Source organism: Lipotes vexillifer, unplaced genomic scaffold (assembly GCF_000442215.2).
Source record: "Lipotes vexillifer unplaced genomic scaffold, Lipotes_vexillifer_v1.1 scaffold6, whole genome shotgun sequence".
Lineage (NCBI taxonomy): Eukaryota > Metazoa > Chordata > Mammalia > Artiodactyla > Lipotidae > Lipotes > Lipotes vexillifer.
In genome coordinates this window covers 1,187,467-1,207,502 of record NW_006799037.1, presented here as the reverse complement: position 1 = coordinate 1,207,502, position 20,036 = coordinate 1,187,467, and the positions used below count along the sequence as shown (strand labels likewise).

General features: G+C 49.2%; 1 protein-coding gene across 5 annotated transcripts in view; it reads left to right on the top strand.

The window, feature by feature from the left end:
* Window positions 1-20,036, top strand: part of IRAG1 (inositol 1,4,5-triphosphate receptor associated 1) — a 118,512-nt gene that overhangs the window by 36,787 nt on the left and 61,689 nt on the right. For 3 of the 5 annotated variants that reach the window (XM_007471400.1, XM_007471397.1, XM_007471396.1), the window contains exon 2: window positions 6,276-6,433. In XM_007471400.1, coding sequence (XP_007471462.1) covers window positions 6,276-6,433 — 158 coding nt within the window. Of the gene's footprint in view, window positions 1-6,235; window positions 6,434-20,036 lie in introns of those variants that run through there. The other 2 variants (XM_007471399.1, XM_007471398.1) reach the window with 1 other exon arrangement.

The window sequence follows — 20,036 nt, the reverse complement described above, 5'->3', positions numbered from 1 at the left end:
CTCTTCCGACACCCAAAGCTTAACAGAGGGAACATGAGAGCCACTCAGTTTGCAGGCTGTGCTCCTGGGACACTGTGGTTTCAGAGCGGGGTCTCTTCTGGACTGGTCACAAGGCTCTGGGAGAGGCATCCCAGGGGCCACTGTAAGAGGCCACTGCTTACCAAGAATGCCACCCATGAGCTAGTGGACTTGGCCCTGCAGGGAGCTGGGGAGTCAGACTGACCTGTGGTTGACTTCCAGCACTGCCACTCATGGGTGATGCGACTTAGGGCAAGTCTTTGTTTCCTCTGTTTCCTCATCTGTAAAATGAGACTAATCATAATGTTAATAATGATAGTACTTACACTATCCACCTCAAGGGTTGCTGAGAGCACCAAAGGGGATGTAAAGGCCCTTGAGAAATCATGACTCTTAACGTTGGCCCTTGTGCCTGCTGGCACATAGGCAGCCCCACAGGAAGCCAACCCCCTCCCATGACTGAGATGGGCAGGATGGAGGTGTTCTGCCAGTTGTGGATGGGCATGCCTGTGCTTTACAGCTGCTCTGTCAGAACAGCCCCCTTCTGCCCTCTCCCTACGGCCCACAGGATCCTACAGCAGCTATTCCCAGGGGCAGAGTCTCTGCTACTCACCTAACAAGGGTGTGGGCCTTTCTGGGGTGAAAGGTTGGATGGACAAACTAATGGACAGTTGTATAAATAGAAGATTAAGAAGTTGAGTGGTTGAACACATGGACCCCCAGACCGATGGATGGATGAATGGGGTGCGCTTGCCACCCTACATTGTGGGGATCATGCAGCCTCTGACAGTGGGCCTGCTCTTTTGTCCCTGTAAAACTCCTAGCCTCACAACCTGCTGCTTCCTCTCCCCTGCCCCACCACTATCTTATCCCCTCTGGGAATGCACACTCCAACTCTCCTCTGCAGGACAGCGAGAACCCATGTGGCATTCAGCTGCTACACACTAGCAGAACTCCTGGTGGAGGGGACGGAGTAGAAGAGGGGAGAGATGAGGGGCCTTGAATCAAACTAGCCTGGGTTATAATCCTTGGCCTGCCACTTATTAGCTGTGTGATCTTGAGCAAGTTGCTGCAGCTCTCTGATCCTTAGTTCCTTAATATATAAAATGGGAATAATAAACAAGATAGCATCTGAAATGCACCTCGCATAGTGTCCGATATTCAGTAGGCGACCTAGAAATATCTGATGAATAAAAAGGAATAAAAGTATATTAGTTTGCTTTCTTTAATGAATAACCCGGGGCAGATAAAAATATTTAAATGTGGTTTAGAGGCTTTTGGCCTTTTCCGTGACACAAATCATTGGATAGTTATTCCAGCAGAGGCTTAGATAATTTGTGCCAGGAACAAAGGTAGCTGGACCAGTCAAGTTGCTTCACTTCTCTGCACCTCAGTTTTCCTTCCTGTAAAATAGGCCAAGCTGTATAGTTAAGCACTGGCTGGGGGCAGAAAGAGTAGAGTCCAAAGGGCTGATGGCTCTTGGCAATGACCCACCTAACCCTTTGCTGACCAAGCTGGAGAGGCAGCAAGAAGGGCCCTGAAAATGGGTTAAAGAAGGAGCGGCTCAGAGACCAAACATCACTAAATATTTTCTCCTTTTTTGGGTCGTTGCTCTAGATCACCACCTCCTGGAGACTATATTCTAAACTTTGCTGTGATGGATGCGAGGTCCACGTGCCCACGAGCTCCAGAGGAACCCAGATGTCACCCTGGGGGAGGGACTCTGCTTTTACCTTGCTATTTTAAGCGGCGAGTTTACAATAATGGGTGGGAGAGAAAGCGATGGGGCAGGAACAGCGTGGGAATGGCCTGGGAGGGTGGGGCTGCTGGGGCTCCCCCTGAGGAGCTTGGGGTTCCATCCTGTCAAGGGTGGGACCTCAGCCAGCCTCCACTCTGCTTTATCCTGCAGCAGCTGACACCTCTTAGTGCTTGTCTGACTTAATTCGTTTCTGTTTTACTTTGCTTTCTGACCCAGGGACTGAATTAAGGTCTTTCTTGAGGAGCAGGAGGTGAAGGAAAGGAAGTGGAGGTATTTCTGATGCGACTTTGGAATTCCACGGTCCTAGAATCCTATGGGATGGGGCCCTCAAATCTGTGGTTTGTTGTGATTAGGAGGAGATCAGGATTTCAGGGACTTCCAGGGTTGGAAAAGGCCCCTGAAGTGGGTTAGGAATCCTATGACCCTTGCCCCAGCCTTTGATGAAACTCTCCCAGGAATGGGGAGCTCATTACCTTAAAGAGCAGCCCATTTCATTTTCTGATGGTTCCAACCACTAGAAAGTTTTCCCTTGCCTTGATCTCACCTTTCAGTCATTGGCCATGCATCTACCCTTCGGGGACAATAGAATTACATGAATGGCTTTCAAATATCTGCAAAGAGATTTTATTTCTTCCTGTACCTTCTCTTTTCCAGGCTAAAGGTCTTTAGTTCTTTAAACACAGATTCTTGTCCTGCTTCCCCTTTTTTTTTTTGCGGTACGCGGGCCTCTCACTGTTGTGGCCTCTCCCGTTGAGGAGCACAGGCTCCAGACACGCAGGCTCAGCGGCCATGGCTCACGGGCCCAGCTGCTCCCCGGCATGTGGGATCTTCCCGGACCGGGGCACGAACCCGTGTCCCCTGCATCGACAGGCGGACTCTCAACCACTGCACCACCAGGGAAGCCCCCGCTTCCCCTTTTTTGAACATGCCCCAGATCATCTGAATCCCTCTTAGCATGCAGAGCACAATACACTTCGTGTAGATTAAGACATAAAAGAAAAGTAGAACTGTCAGCTTCCCTGTTTTGGAAACCATACTCCTATTAAGACAGCCTGGATGGACTTCCCTGGTGGTGCGGAGGTTAAGAATCCACCTGCCAATGCAGGGGACACGGGTTTGAGCCCTGGTCTGGGAAGATCCCACATGCCGTGGAGCAACTAAGCCCGTGCGCCACAACTACTGAGCCTGCGCTCTAGAGCCCGCGAGCCACAACTACGGAGCCCTCGTGCCACAACTACTGAAGCTCGCGCATCTAAAGCCTGTGCTCCGCAGCAGGAGAAGCCACCGCAATGAGAAGCACACACACTGCAACGAAGAGTAGTCCCCGCTCGCCGCAACTGGAGAAAGCTCACGTGCAGCAACGAAAACCCAATGCAGCCAAAAGTAAATAAATAAAATTAATTAATTAAAATAAAATAAAACAGTATTAAAAAAAAAAAAAAAAGACAGCCTGGAGACCTGCACACACATGACACATCATTTTAAGAGTTTTCTTTGGGTGTGTAGTGTGCTTTTCTGGTAGAACTGGGGTTTGTGGGTATTCTTTTGCTACCCTCAAACTCTGTTACCATATGCTTTGCCGAGGACCACTGTTGTCACTGCGGCTGACATCCAAGTCAAGGTGATAGTAATCAATCACAGAGTTCACCTTTGGGCAAACCTGATGCTGAGTTTACTCATACAGAAACAACCTGAGCTGGGAGGCACAGCATGCCCTGGACGCAGAGCTCTCATTCCCAAGAGCCAGGTTAAATCTGTCCTCTTGGCCATGACCCACCTTCCTGTCTCACCTCCTCCACTAGGCCTCCAGCTATTCTGTTCAGAGAAATTCAGCTGCATTTCAGTGTTCATGATTCAGTCTAAACACCATTCTAGCGTGGGCTCTTCCCTAAAACTGTATTCCACTCGTCCCAGTTTCTGGAATTAGGGACCCTTTTCTGGGATCCTGCAGCTTCTCACTTCCAAAGTGTTTACCTCCTTATCTTGTTTTCCAACTTCCTCCCACCATTGGACTCCGTGTTCCTTGAGGGCCAAGACCACATTTTCATCATCCTTATGGTAGAGTAGGTGTGAGTGTTGGTGGTGAAGGAATGAATGACTCTGCTCACAGATCATCTTCTTGAGATGAGATTTCTTGAGCCGACCAGCAGGGGTCACCCCAACTGTTTCAGAGCTGAATAGGGCTCCCTGTCCACCGCAGAGAATGACAAAAGCCAAGATGGTGGTCACAATGACTAAAACTCCGGGGCTAAAGTTCTCCAGTTCTTTAAATACAAGTCAACAAGCATTTCTGGATGAACCTTCTGGGTATCCGTGATCAATCAGACCCCTTGCCTGCCTCAGGGAGCTCAGTCAAGAGGTGTGTGTTAGCTGGGGGCGTCTGTCAGAGCTGTGACTGATGCCACATCTGAGCTGCACCACAGCACTCTGGCTCTAGGGCCTTCGCAAGCCATTTCTGTGGTACAGGAAGAACACCTGGTGTCCTGGGCGATGGCAGGGCTTCCTGGCTTCTCCTCCTGCAGCCTCCAGCAGACAGCATCTTGCATAGGACCCAGGGTATAGTGGATACTCAGTAAATGGCAATGTCCTCAGTTTGCCCTGTGTGTGTCCCAGCAGCCCCCTGACTGCAGCTGAGGGCAGGGTCTGAGGACGACATCTGCCTCTGGTGCCTTTCATCTGCTGTCTCCCAGAGCAGCTCCTTCAAGGAACCTCTGAAGTTGCAGAACCAGGCCGGTTGTTGGTTTTTTGGGTCCCTGGAGGTGTCATCCATCCCCCTAGGGCAGGGGACCTAAAGGAGTTTAGGGGTGGGAAGAACCCAGGCAGAGCCCTCTGGACCTTCTGGGCTGCAGAACAGCATGCAGGTGGCCTCTGTGAGCACCTACTCCATGCTGGGTGCTCTGTCTCTTTTCATCCTAGGGGCAGTCCCACATGGGAGGCATTCTTATCTCTGTTCCCCTGACGAGGAATCCAAGGCTCAGAGGTGAAGCAAAGGTTCAAGGCTACACAGCCAGTGAGTGGCAGAGTGAAGACTCAGATCTAGGTATCTGGTTCCAAAGCCTGTCCTCTATCTACTATTTCTGCTCTCCTGCCTCTCCAGATGGAGACCTGACATGACTGGTCCCCTTTTCTAAGAGGAAGCAGAGGAGCCAGACCCATTGGCTCAGGTTTATTGGAGAGATTTTGGTCCTACACCTCTTGACTGGCAAGAAACATGAAAGTGTGAAAGCGCAGTTAGTACTTACAAGTAACAGTCGTTAGTAGTTACAAGTTAGTACAAGTAGTTACAAGTTAGTAGTTACAAGTAAACCCAGTTCAAACTGACTTAAACACTAAGAGACTTAATTGTTTCTGTAACTGGCTAGTTCAGAAAGAGTTTCAGCTGCAGGTGAGCTTTGATCAGGGCTCCAGCTCTGTTTCTCTGCAGATCTCCTGGGTCTGCTCTCCTCTGGGTGTGTCAGATTTCTCCTCAGTCTGACCTTCCTCGTGGAAGCAAAATGGCGTCTGCAGCACCAGGTCTCACATCTGCACACTCCACCACCCGGAGCAAGAGAAAGCATCTGGGTCCCAGAGCATTGCCACATGCTCATTGGCTTAGGCTGGATCCACTGTCTATCCCTGAGCCAATCACTGTGGCAAGATGGATGAGATTATGCTGACTGGAGTCAACCCCAGCCAGGCCTTACCCCATGGGGAGGGTTAAGTGTAGCTTTGGGGAAGCAACCCAAGGTTGCTGAGGGCAAGCACTGCACAAGGCACAGGAGATCCACCCTGGCTGAGCCTCCAGACTCATGACTTTAGCAGGCCTGACAGGTCCAATGAGGTGCTGTCCTCAAGCGAGAGAGCCCCGTACTGAGGGTTAGAAGAGCTGCTGAAGGGCATGAGGTGAGCCACGGGGCAGGAAGTTGGGAGACACCATCCTTTCCTCCTCCCCCACCTGGCCAAGCAAGGGTGTGTGGTATAGTGGCCTCCAAATCAGGAAGATCTGGATTCAAATGCTTCGTTCTTTGTATGATTTGGGCAAATGACTTCTACTCTCTGAAGCAGTCTCTCAGCTATAAAATGTGAATAGTAATGCCTGCATCAGAGGTCATCGTGAGGATTAATTTAGGTGATGGCGGTGATGCTCCTAGGATAGTGCCTGGCACCCAGTTGCTGCTCAACACACGTTTGACAAATACAAGCCTGGCTCCCAATGGAGTGTCTGTCCCCCATCGGCCGTGGCTTTGAGGAGCTCGAAGCACTCTTCTCCCTTCTGGGATGGCTGCGTTTACTGTGTGGCCCAAATTAGATGCAAAATCTCTGGGTCACCTCTGACTTTGTAAACAGAGCCAGGGAGCAGGAGGAAATGCAATTCCAAACGCCCTCTGCTCGCCTATTTTAGCCCTTGTTGATGCAAACTCAAGCAGGCTCTCTCCGCGGCTTGTGGCACCTGGAAACGGGACCCAGCATGGGTCAGGGATGGGAGTGGATTTGACTTGTCCTTTTGGCGTCTCCTCAGCCTGTGGAGCCCAGGCCTCCTGGAGCATCTTTGGGGCTGACGCAGCGGAGGTTCCGGGCACGCGCAGCCACTCCCACCAGGAGGCTGCCATGCCCCACATTCCCGAGGACGAGGAGCCCCCCGGAGAGCTGCAGGCGGCCCAGAGCCCGGCCGGCCAAGTAAGTGCCTCCCCCCTGCCTGCAGCCCGCCCGGCCAGGGCCACACTAAGCGCCCTGGGCTGAGGCCACATGGTTTGCTGACAGCCCGTGCAGGCTGCAGTGGGCCTGGGGAAGGTGTGCGGCTTCCATGCCGAGGAATAAATACCCAAAGGTCATTTGAATTGACGAAGGTCCCCACACATCCTGAGAGTGCTACCTTGTAGGCTGTGTCTGACTGAGGCCCCCCGGGAAGTCACACCAGCCTCCTAGGATGGAGAGAGGCTCGGAGGAGGACCGTCAGCACGGAAGGCCTCGTGTATCAGGGTCGTGGGCAAAAGCACAAGGTCACTTAAAGTGAATCCACTTGAAATGAAGGTCAAAATTGCTCAGTAAATAGTGAAAAAGGGTTTCAGTGAGATTTTATTATAAAAAAGGAAATGATAAAAGTGAATTAAAGGGGCTCATTGAGGTTGTATTATACAAATGAAATGGTGAAGACAAGTTATTTTTAGCTGTACATATTACAAAATATAGCTTATATGCTAATTTTTAGAATGAACAAAGAATCTTAATCAAGTGCGTTGACTTTGGTATTGGTATATTTTTTATGCCAACAAAATGAGCTTTTCATGTGTTATCACAACCTTCACATTTTACTTTATAGCACCTTCATTAAGAGATTCTGTTTGTTTAATATTTAAGGGGTTCATTCATTTTCCTAAGGGCCTCTTTCAATTCCTCAATATTCAAATCGTTCTCTCATGAAGAACCCATCTTGCCATCATCCTCATAATTCTGACTCCATTCGTTAACTGGTCCGGCTACATTGGTCTAAAACCTTGTACGTGAAGTTCTCAGACATGGTTTTGTGAACTTCGTGAACTTTGCAGTTGGTTTGCACTGAACTTATATCATCCTGTTGTATCTGACACTTCTCCAAACTGCCCTGAGCCAGAGGGATAGACACTTGTTAAGTGAGGGAAGCTTGTACGAGTGAGCATTAATTTGACAAGTGGGCAGATTCTTAGTGAATAGTTTCATGTTATGATGACATTTGTTTTCTTTACACATCATAACTGTGGGAACTAAGATAATAAACACTTAGAAAAGAATGGCCTCTTGTATCCCCACGTCCCGAGCTCATGGGATTGAGATGTTGCAGAACTTGGCAGCCTTGGAGAGCCCTTGAATTTCAAAACGACAGTGAGCCAAGCCCCCATGCCTTTGGCTGCAGGCACCAGCTCAGGTCTTTATTGAGCCCCGCTCCCAGATATGTCCTGGGCTACAGTAGGTGCTGCTTGCCAGTTGCTTTCAGTGGCTCTGAGCTATTCCTCTGCTCCTCCACGGGTGACATCTAGTCTTCCCCGAACTGTGTGCTCTGCTATTGCCTGCTTCCTGCAGCTGCTGTTCCTTACCACGTGTGGACAGTTCCCCCAAAGAGTTGCCAACAGTGGACTGTAAGGTTTAACCAACAAAAAAATTTCCTAGTCTACTGAAAGCTTGGAGTTTAAAGAAGGGAAGGACAACACAGAGTAAAATACATCCGGATTCAAACGTCACGGCTCCCTATCCTCAGGTCATAACTTTCCTAGGTTCTGTTCCCTTAGCATCCCTACCTCCCAGCCCTGGACCACTTCTTGCTGTGGTCATCCCTGACCCCTTCCACTTTACTCACAATGATAGTGCCCTTAAGCCGGACTCTGATGCAAAATCTAGCTCCCGAATCCTGGGCAACTCCCCCAAACAGCTGCCATGCCCTGCTCCCCAAGAATATAAGTGTTCCCAAAAAATAAATAAATGAAAGATGGGCAAAGATGCAACTCCACCCTCAGTGAAGAGATCCTTTTACAATGAGTTCAGTTCCTCTTGGTTCCAAACCTCTGTAATTAAAAGACACTTCAAACCTTTTCCTCAAGAGACACAAAACCAGACAAAACAAAAGCCCGCTGGCCTTTCTGGCCTTCAAACCACATGTAGGTGTAGCTGCACTGGGTCAGAGGTGAGGGTGAATTTCTAGGGCTGGCCAAGCAGGGGGAGGGCCCCATGAGCTCACCACACAACTGAGGGTTAGAGACCCCTAGCTGAGCAGCAGAAACTCCAGATTCTGGGCCCCCACAAGCTCACTTTCCCTGTGACCTTGAACCAGGACCAGACTTCTGTACTATAGACCATGGGCCCTCGTGGTCTCTGAAGGTCCTTCAAATGCTCAATGAAGACAAGACAATAAAGAGACTGTTTGCAGGTCCCAATAGCCTCTGCATTGCCAGCATCCAGCGGGAGAAGGACCCACGAGGAACTCAGGTGAGCTGGAGCCAGGATGCCCAGATCCTATGAGGGAGGGCCATTAGCACAGGATTTATGAACGTGGACTCTGGAGTGAGACCAAGCTGGGCTCAAGTCACAGCTCCTCCACATCCTGGTCAAGAGACGTGATGCTGAGTCTGTTAACTTTACTGTGCCTCTGGCTCCTCGTCTCTTCCCCGGGCAGGTGTTAGTGGCTGCCTCCTGGACTCTTGTCTGTTCAGCCCAACCCTTGAGGACCTTCTTTGGCCTGAGGGACCATGGAGCTGGGACAGGTTAGACCCCAGACTGAAGGCCACATCAGATTCAGTATTATTTTATTCTCTGCCCCGACTGACAGGCACTGGGCCTCCCTGAGTTCTCCAGAAGCCCATGGGCATCATCAGTGAAGGGGATCTCCCTCTACTGCACCTATCAGACGACCCACATTGGGCTTCTCGGGCAGCCACAGCCTCAGGGGAGGGTCAGGCCTTGTGAGTTGGGCCAGAGCCCCCGGGGGCTGAAGCCTGAGTCCCTGGGAGCAGCAGAGGCCATGGAAGCAGGGTTGGCCAGGAGGGCTGGGCTGCAACTCCCAGTACTGTGTGAATTCCCACTCTGTGAAGCAGGCAAAGAACAGAGCATCCTTCTGACTTTACGGCTCCCCGGGGTCCAGCCCTACTTCCGGTTCCTCAGGCTCCAGCCCTCGTTTCCCACCACTGACACGAGCACTAGCTGAGGCCTTCTCACACAGAAACACAAAAGCTGTAGGCCTAGATCCTGTTTTTCGTTCTGCACGTACACATGCATACACACGCACGCACACACACATGGATGCTAAACACACTTGCACACACACACAGACTCACACAGACAGACGCAGACAGAAAGGCAGACCCTTTAGGACCCTAATCAGAAGCTGTGATCAAAACCCACAAAGAAATAAAGCCTCCTGACAATGCACTGTGTGAGACTGCATCCTGAGCAGTGTTTCCTGGGTTGGCCCTTGAACAGGGAGGAGCTTAACGGGATGAGCTTGTACACAAGAGGTTCTTGCAGGAATGGAAGCTGTCAGGACAGAAGCCTAGGACCTTAGGGGACCCCAGAATGACAGGCCATCAGAGCTAGAAGGGATCTCAGGTCACAGGAAGTCCCTTCCTCCAAAGGCAGGCAAAATTCTGCATAGTGTAAGTCACCTGGGAGCTTGTTAACCCCAGATTCCTCTGCCGGCCTAGACCGGCTGAACCAGAGTCCCCTGGGGTGGGTCTCTGCCGTGGTTGGCAGCTCTGTTTCCTGGTCCAGCTGGAGCCTGACTCTCCCTCAGTTCTGCCCTCACAATGGCCTGTCGTGAGGTGAAGACCCGCAGATGAAGGACGGCAGTTTTTGCATCTTCCCAGAGCCTCTCTGCCTCTGGTTCCTCCAGACTTTGCTGCCATGACAGCCTTCAGAGCATCCTCCCACCCCTCCCCTGCACACATACCAGCCTGCCTCTGCCTCACCGTGGGGCACCAAACTTGGCTCCAGGCCCCAGTGGCAGTGTGACCAGGACACCAGCTCTTTCCAGGCCTGTGGCCAGCAGCCATATCAGAAACTCCGCTCACTGGGACCACATGGCCTCCTCAGAGGGGCCTTACAAACCTGAAGGTGTGGGGAAGTTCTTATTAGCTATAAGAGCCCAATTTTCACTGGCTCTCAATTCCACCTGGAAACCCCCCATCCTCCTCCAAGGGTTTCAGGAAGCCCCCAGGGACAGGTCAGTGCTAGCTCATAAGCTGACTTCACATCTTTCACATCCTCTGCTCCAGCATCCCTCTGACCACCACTCCCTGACCATCCCCTCACCCTGTTCTCCATTATCCACAAAACCACTAATAACAGCTAACCTCGTGCCAACAGGTACTACACTATTAACTCATTTAACTTCCAAGCCACCTTATGAGGTAGGTATCATCAGTCCCATTTCATAGCTGAGGAGACTGACGCACAGAGAAGTTAAGTACCTTCCTCCAATGTCACACAGCTCGTAAGTAACAGGCCCAGGATTTGAACCTGGGCAGCCTGGCCCCAGAGCCCACACTCTTAGTCTCTGCCCTGCTCTGGGGCCTCTGTGAGAGGTGCCTGGACTAAGGGAATACTGCCCTCTGCTCCCAAAACCACTTGTCTGAGAGGGCTGAACTGGGCCCTGCAGAACTCACCACCACATAAACCCCGAAGCACCGCAGCTTGTGGCACTGGGTCTCACCAAATGCTTTCTGCCTACCATCCTCTCAGATGTGTGAGCCCGTGCAGCCAGGGGACGAAGCTCCATGTCACACATCTTGCCCAAAACCCAAGCTGCCCCTGCCCCATCGTGTGCAAGCCCCTTCCTCTTTCTCCTTCAGTTGGATGATGAAACAGCCCAGTTGGATGGGTACTGACCCCTAGAAACCCAGCCCACTGTGCTGTTCCTGCTTCAGGACACATACACCCGTTACTCTCACCCCAGGCCTCCCTGAGCACCTACTTGGTACTGCACTTTCAGATCCTCTAGACAGAAATTGATGCTTTAACCCTCATATACAGCAGCGTCTGGTTGACAAGATCACTGCAGTGCTCAACTAACCAGTGGCATCCCTACTCTCAACCCAACCCCTATCCCTAAATGTTAGTTAACTAAAAATGAGGTTGGAGTGTTTTTTGAGAAGCAGCCCTCTGCATGCGGCCCTAAAAGGAAGGGATCTGTTTGTGGAGCTCTTAGAAGCTCTGACCATGAAGCTGCGGGGTCTCCCCTTGTTTTGGCCCAGAACTGGAGAGCGTGGTAGCTGCCACCATAACAAACCCGGAACTCTCTTCCTGCTTAGCGTAGTAAGAGACCCATTCAGGCTTACCACCATCATCCCGCACGGCCGTCCTTTAAGAAGCATCCCAAGCAGTGTTCCCCAAGCAACCAGGGAGTTCCGGAAGGTGCAGCAAATGCTTCCGTTCCATAGGAACATGAGATATAAGCTATGTTGCAGAGTGGAAATGGCCTGGGCTTCACACCCCTGTGTTACAGTAATAGCCTTCACCCTCCCAACTAACCCAGCGAGAGCCCTCATACCGTGCTTCCTATGTGACAGGCACTGCTCTCAGCACTTTACATACAACAACACTAAGAGGTTCGTATGATTATTATCCCATTTTCCAGGTAGAAAACTGAGGCAAGGAAGTACACTCTAATCCCTAGAAACTGGGCAGTACCTTGAGTACTCCACTTGAGGATTTTGAATTCATACTTATCTCATCCCACCCTTTGCAAAAACAGCCTCCATTCAGATCTTCAATGAAATATCGTCAAGTAAATTATCAGTACAGCATTAGAGTCTGATGTACAAGATATTGGAGACATCTATTGGGCACCTGCTATGTGGTCTCATCTCCCAAGGTAGATATTATCTCTATTTTATAGAAGAAGAAACTGAGTCTTTGGGAGGTTGTGTAATTGTCGAAGGTTATATGGTTGTGTCGTGGTTGAGTGGAGATCCAAACCCATTTCTGCTGAGCTGTTCCCGCCACATTTGTCTCCTTCCCTGGCTCCACCCAGCAGTCAAACCAGTGTCCTGGACACCAGAAGCCCCAGGTATGGGAGGAAGGTGCTTGATGTCCCATCCTCTATGGAAAAGAAGCTTGGAAAGGATCAAGAGGACTGTTCCACCAGGATGGCTTCTAGTGGTTCTGGTCAGAGAGTAAGAGCTATGAGATAGTAGCTGTGGAAGTGCCTAGGACAGAGCAGAAAGTGCTTTAGAAATGTTGGTTGTTATTATAGATGGTCAAGAATATACATTACAATTATTTGTCCTTGGTTCCTATTGTGAGCAATGGAGTAGCTTGTCAGTTTTTGTCTCTCTGAGTCCCCTGTCAGATTGCATGCCAGCTACTTAGGGTCAGGGGCTATGTGTGTGTCTCCAACCCTCAGCATAAGCTCTAGTGTGTGGTAGGAGCTTAGCGAGGGAGGGAGAGATGGATGGAGGGAGGGAGGGAGGGAGGGAGGGAGGGAGGGATGGCTGTGTGGATAACTGGCTGTATGGATGATTAAATACCTAGACTTAAAGGAGGAGGAGATGGACAGGAGGGAGGAGAGAGGATCGAAAATGACGGATGAATGGCTGGCTGGCTGAGCGATACCCCCCTACCCCACAGAGTAAGGCTATAATAGACACTGTGTGCACTGTTACACTCCTGAAGTCTGTGACATGAGAGTAAAAACAGTGATGATGAAGGCAGGATAATCTGGGGCGGGGGTTGACCCCTGACTGCTAGGAATAGACTGGACAATGGCAGGAAAGAGGGTCCACGGAGGCAGGGCAGGCCATGGGTGCATGGGGAGATCCACACAGTGGGCGCTGGGAGCCTTCAGGAAACCGGGATCTGGTCCCCAGCGCTTGGCAGGGAAGAGCCCCAGGTCCAGCCGAGCTCAGCAGAGGCACTTCTGCTCTCTCCCATGCTCTTAGCACTCGCTGCTGGAATAATCATTTTTTTCACAAGTCCGCAGAGAGTCCTTTTATCCTGTCACGAGAGTGCTAAGTCCTCTTTGCGGCCAGGGCCCCCTATCCAGAGGCAGTCCCTGTTTGCCCTCTAGGCTGTGAGAGAAAAGGGGGATTATTAGCTCCACATAATGTTTGAGAACTTGAAACTCAGAGAAGTTAAGTGACTTGCCTGAGGTCACCCAGGTGATTCCAGTGTAGACCTCCCGACTTCACCACCCCACACTGCCTTCCTGCACAGTCCTCTTCCAGGCTGTCTGCCAGCGTCCAAGCGCAGGAGCTAAACTCCCCACTCCTGCCTGGACTGGGGCTGGTCTGTTGCCCAGAGCTTCTGAGCCAGGCCTAGTCACATGACATTGGAGAAAGGAAGCTCATATTCCCGTCTGTACCACTGGCCTATATTTATCCCTGCACCCAGGCAGTTAGGAAACTGTTGTGCATTCCTGGGAATTTATGAGCGAAATAAACATTTAAATGTTTCTATAAGGTTTATTTAAGGAGAACAAAATGTGACCTGCTGGCTTATTAAAGGGTGAGCTTTCCGGGAGATGGCCCAGCTCCCGCAGTGCTCAGCTGACTCCAGGGAAGGGGAATGGATCCCTGGGAAGGCTGGGCCCCTGGAAGGTGAGAGGGGTACCCCTGCTGTCTTTCCTCTAGCTGTGTGTTCAGCCTGGAGGGCTTCCTGGAGGAAGGGGCTCGTGAGGGAGGGTGCAGCTGGGAAGAGTAAGAGAGGTGTGTCAGAGGCCTGCAGAGCACCAGGAACCAGGGGAAGTGAGACCCAAGACCTGGAGACGACTTGTAAGGGCAGTGTGTGTAACAGGAAGGCCAACAGGCCTGGTGTTGGTCTCTTCCCCTATTTACCAGCTGTGAAGCCCTGGACATAACATGTCTGTTTTTTTGTTGGTAAAGTGGGGATTGAAGTGGGAAAAGAGGGGAGAGAAAAGAAATGTATTAATTCCCTAATTCCATGCTCAGGGCTTTTGCTTTCATCTTCTCATTTCCTCTGCACAATTCTGTGAGGTCAGGAGGTATTATCACCCCAAGTTGTTCATGGGTGCCCTGAGGTTCATTCACAGAGTTGCTAGGAGGATTATGAGAAAACACACGGGAAGTGTCTGGGACAGAGCCCCACATGCAGTAGGTCTGAGTAAATGTCACTTCCCTCTATCCACGTTTGTGTCTTTGCCTCTGCTATATGTAAAAGGCATCTCTACTTTGTCTGAGATGCAGATGGTGAGAGAGGGAGTGGAGCCAGGTGAAGGTGGCCTTGGAGGTGGGCTTCCCTGGGTCATTGATTACTTGGGCTTGTGTGGCCAGATGCCCCAGGGGAAGATGCTCTGTGGCTCTGTGACCAGAAGGGTGAGGCCCTCCTAATTTAACTCCAAAAGGTTGTTCAGACACAAAACGAAGAACAACAATCTCCTCAAAAACAAATTCCAAAGTCATTAATTTAGCCCCAAAGTTACCAATAACAGAATATAACATCTGACACTCATTGAGCATTTACTAGCTGCCAGGTACCCTTCCGCGAGCTTTCCTTCTGGAGCTGCCAGATTTAGCAAATGAAAATACAGTTATGTCCATGCACTACTTGGGATATACTTATACTAAAAAACTTATTTGAAGCTCAGATATAACTGGATATCCTGTATTTTGTCTGGCAGTCCTATTTCTACACCAATCTGTGGAATTCTTGTAACTACCCTGTGAGGTAGTCATTTTACAGATGAGGTAACTGAGGCACAGAGAGGCGAGGTCACTTTCCCAAGGTCACACAGCTAATGCGAAAAGCTGTATGATGAATTAATGTGGCTCTGGAGCCTGAGGCCCTTGAAGTCCGGAAGCCAGGAACTTGCCTGGAGAACCCTGTTTGAACCCGCTGACCCACAAGCTTTCTTGAGGCCCTGCCTTCTGTTTTGGCAGTTCAGAGTGGGAGCAGGGATGGGTATTTACACTGCATTAAAACCTGGCAGAGTTCACCCAGAGGGCCGCTGGAATCTTCCCACACTCTCCTGATTACTCTTTCTCTGGTACCTGTGAAAGTGAAACCCAGCCAGCACAAGACTGAATGTTCCCCACAAAATCAGTTTTGCGGAAAATTAGAAGTTGCCCAGAGCTTTCTGTGAGCTGATTAGGGAGAGAACAATTTGATTTTATTACCATGTAGTTTGCACACATTGGAAGGAGAGAGTGAGGATATTCCAGGACATTCCATCAGTGTATTAGAGGATTTCTCTCTGATTGCTTTGTGTCTCCTGATTTTTAAGCAGCTTCAGACTGCGTGTGTCCATGGTTACATGCTTGGCGCTTGCCACCATGGCTTGTGTCTGCCTTTCTGTGTGGGGACCTCTGCTCCTGACCTTCCTCTGATTGAGGGTGCCTGCAGCCCCATGTGTGACAGTCACCTCAGGAGAGCTTTGCTGCAAGTGACCTCTCACCAGGAGGCAGAGAAAACTCCTACCAGAAAGCAGGTCCTCCAGTGCCTTGCAGACCGTTACCTCCCAGTGTCAGCATTAAGGGCATCAGGCCTGGGCACCACCTGGGATGGGGTAGGGGTGAGGAGGAGGGTACTTCCACCCCACTCCCCATCACACTGTGCTAACTGGGATGCATTTCAGAGGCTGCCTAGTTCACCTTTGCCTCCAGGCCCTAGCATAGACCACAGCAAGCGCTAGGCATTCAAGAAACGTTTGCTGTGTGAGTGGACAGAACAAAGCATAATAATGTGCAAATGTTTACAGGCTGGCCCCCTCTCTTAGACTCTAAGACTTTTGAAAACCTTTGTGTCAATCATAAAAAGCAAGGGTAAGACGATGTGCACAAGAAAGAATTTAATGGAGCTGGAGGAATAAGCCGAGGGGGAGGGAGGGAAGAAGGTGGGGAGGGAAGGAGAGAGGGAGGAAGAGAGAGAGAGAGAGAGGAGACTGCGGCGGGGGTAAGCAAGTGAAGAGTCAAAGGGGAGAGGAGAGGTGAGGGTGGGAGGTAAGGTTTGTTCTCCTTTGAGGTGAGAATGAAGAGTGGACTTCTCGCTCTCTCTTTTTAAAAATAATTTTTGTTGGAGTATAGTTGACTTACAATGTTGTGTTAGTTTCTGGTGTACAGCAAAGTGAGTCAGTTGTACATATACATATATCCACTTTTTTTAGATTCTTTTCCCATATAGGCCATTACAGAGTACTGAGTAGAGTTCCCTGTGCTATACAGTAGGTCCTTATTCGTTAACTTTTATATTTAGTAGTGTATATATATCAATCCCAATCTCCCAATTTATCCCAATCTCCCAATTTATCCCAGAAAACGTCTGCTTTTTATCTGCTGAACGATTCTCTAAGGCAGACTCTCTCAGAGACTCGCCCACATGGATCACAGCTTCATTGGCTTTCAGATCAAATAGTTTAACTTCCAGGTCAAACCATGGATGCTAGAAGAAGCATATATTTCTCTTTATCTGCTAGGGATGTCTGTATTTATCAAATTGTTCCCTCCTTTTTATAGTTTCATCTTTTTATGTCTTATAGTTTATTGTTGGTGACTTCAGATTGCTTTGGGAAATAGGTACTGTGTCAACAAAATTAAATAAATAAACTGCATTCTACTTACTTAGCAGCTGGAATATATGAGACTCTTGGAAATGGGCATATAGTATAACCCGAGCACCACCACCACAATTTCATTTCTAGAATACAACATGCAGAAATTAATGTTTGGCTCCTTCTGCCCCGTTATGTACACTTAGCCCATCATCACCAGTGCATGCTGGGAATTTGTAAAAGCCCCTCCAAGGGTTGTCAGAAACCATATGGTATAACAAATGTGAAAATGATATTTTAGCCAAAGTGCATTTCTTCTTGTTTACCAGAGGATTCATACAAGAAAGAAATTCTCTAAATGTGATAAACATGGAAAAGGTGATTTTCAGAGGCCAAATTTTCACTGTAGAAATAAATTCCAGCCAGGGAAGGAACCTCACACCTACTATAGGCATAGTCAGTGTTTTGATTGGCATTGCCATGGTAACAGTCACCCATGAGGCCATATGGAAAGAAGCTCCATCAGGATGTTGTGGAAGTTACACGGCCACGAATAACTTCTAGAGATCTATTGTACAGCAGAGTGCCCAGAATTAACGCTACTGTATTGTGTACCCAAATATTTGCTAAAAGGGTAGATCTTATAAGTGTTCTTATCCTCATCACCATCATTATAAAAAAAGAAGGCAGGAGGAAATTTTGGAAGTGATGGATAGGGATTGTGGTGAGGGTTTCACAGTATATACTTATCTCTAAACTCATCAAGTTGTGTACATGAAATATGTATAGCTTTTCATATGTCAATCACACCTTAATAAAGTGGTTTGAATAAAAAAAGATGACGTGTGTGGAGGAGGCTTTAAGCACAAACCTCCTGCACTCCAGAAAACCAAGACAGGCTAAGAATCATGGGTCACAGGAGCAGTAACTCAGGTGCTTTTGGGGCCAGGCAGGGAGTGTGAATGACTGAAACAAGCCAGCATGAGCTGACTCCAGCCAAGGGTTACTCGGCAGAACTGTGGAACCACGATGGCTTGATCTCCTGGTTTTTTAGGAAAAGCAGGAAATCCAGACCTTTATGGGAATTCTTCTAATTATGAAATGTTGGTAACTAATATAAAAACTTGTAAATGCTACTCACAGCAAACAGGCTCCCAGGTCTCCAATTTGCACCTCTGAGCTCAGAGGACAGGATTCAGAGGATGCTAATTCTCTGAGATCCGAGAGGCCATGTTAGCAAGAAACCCTTTTAGTGATGTGAACAGAAGCCTCTGGGAAAACTTCAGCCCTTTCTGCTCCCCAGAGAATCTACCCAGGAGAAACACCTTCCCCCTGCCCCACATTCCTTCCACTTCACTGGCTCTCCCATTTAGCTTGGCACTGCCTGGGCCCTGCCTGCCCCAGCTCCATCATCACCTGCCATTTTGACACTCTGCTTCCCCTGCCTGAGCTCAGCAGCTCCCGTGGGTGCTGTTCCACTGTGCGTCCTCAGGCCCCACACCATGACCCAAGATCCTCTGCTTCCCTCCTGGCCCCTTGGAAGGCGCCAGCCCCTCTGCTGCTTGCTAGTCTCCCACCAGTGAAGCCTGGTGGACAAAAGGTGGGGAGAACTGAGTGGAGCTGCTGTTCTTTTGAGTGATAACCATGATTAATGGGTATTTGTAGATCAGATGACAGTTATAAAAGGGCATACACATTCATCACTTCATTTTATTCACACAAACATCTTCTGAGACCGCAGGCCACTGACTACTTTATAGTGATGGGAACTGAGGGACAGTGCAACAACAGGACGAAGCAGGTGACTAGCTCATCACCAGCCCATCAAGGTGAAACTATCCACAGAAGGAGTTGTTGCTTTTGGGGAACCTTCCTAAGTGTCTCTTCCAGGAGGAGTCTTTGACAGAAGGATGTATATCTGCGTTCTTGGAGGGACTGGAGCTCTGGGGTCATGAGGACAGGTTGGCCAGTCCTGGCTTCAGCCACAAGCATCATGCTGACTCCCTGTCACTCTACGTTGGCCAACCGTGCATATCCAACTGGAGAGTGATACGGCTCCAATTTACTAGGGAGCTCCTCAAAATTCCTATGGGGCAGAAGGGTACTTCAGTAACAGGGCCTCTTCCAGCAACTCAACCAGGGGAATCACAGGGATCCATGGATGGTTCTGCTGTCAACATTTCTGTTTTCTCTTTGGGCAGTCAAGTTATTCCCAGGCCTAATCCTCAGTGTTCCCCATCTCCAAAACCACAAAGACCAAACTCACTGGAGTAGCAACCAAGGTCCTTCAGAAGCTGGCTCAACCTCTTATTCTGGTTTCATATTTTCCCCCCAAATTAGGTTCTTGGACCTCATTATAACATGTCAAGCAATTCTCTGAAGCATTTTCAGGAACTGAGGACAAGAGACCAAATATTATAACAAAAGATGTTTCCCCAAGCTTTTATCACTTAGGAAGTTCCAAGTGTTTGGGGAGCTGTAAGCCAGGAACTGTGGATGAAGACCAAATATATATGAGGAGTATATTTTTGTCATCTGAATGACCAAATATATACATTTCTTATAAATCACAATATGGCAGCCCCCATCCCTGGGCCCTCCTATTTCACATACTCTATAGTCTATGCTCTAGCTACATTGTGAATCCCTAATGCCCAGTTATGCCTTTTACTTATGCTGTTCCCTCTGCCCAAAAGCCTCTCCCCTAATATCTTTGTCTTGCAACTCCTATTCATCCCTCAAGACCTAGCTCAAATGTCCGCTCCTCTTGAGCGTCTTCTCCAGCTCCCCTCCTGAGAGAGTTTTCTTTCCTTTTCTTTGAGCTTTCACAGAATGTGCTTCATCCCTTATCACCTTATACTTATTATAAGTATTAATTACTTCTCTGTATCCCTTGCTTGACTGTGAGCTCTTGAGGGTCTTTGTATTTCAAACTGCCCCTGGCACATGATGGATAACTAAACTGCTTTTGTCGAATGAGAGAGAGAAAAGTAATCTGACAGTAATATTACCATTTATTGAAAACATCAGTCATGTGCCAGGTGCTGTGTCAACATTATTTTTAATCCTCACATCAACCTTGTGAGTTAGATTTTATGATCATGGGGCATAGAGTGGTCAGATAACTTGCCCAAGGACACACAGCTAGCAGATAATGAGCAGAAATTTGAGCGCAGTGTGATTCTTCCAAAAGGCAGTGCTGCTTCCTGTTCCTCCTACCCAGCCAAGCCAAAGCCCCTGCCCAAACTTCCCTTCCATGTGCTCGAGGATTCTGAGGGCTTCCCCCTCCTCCCATCACTGCAGCTCCCTCCTGCT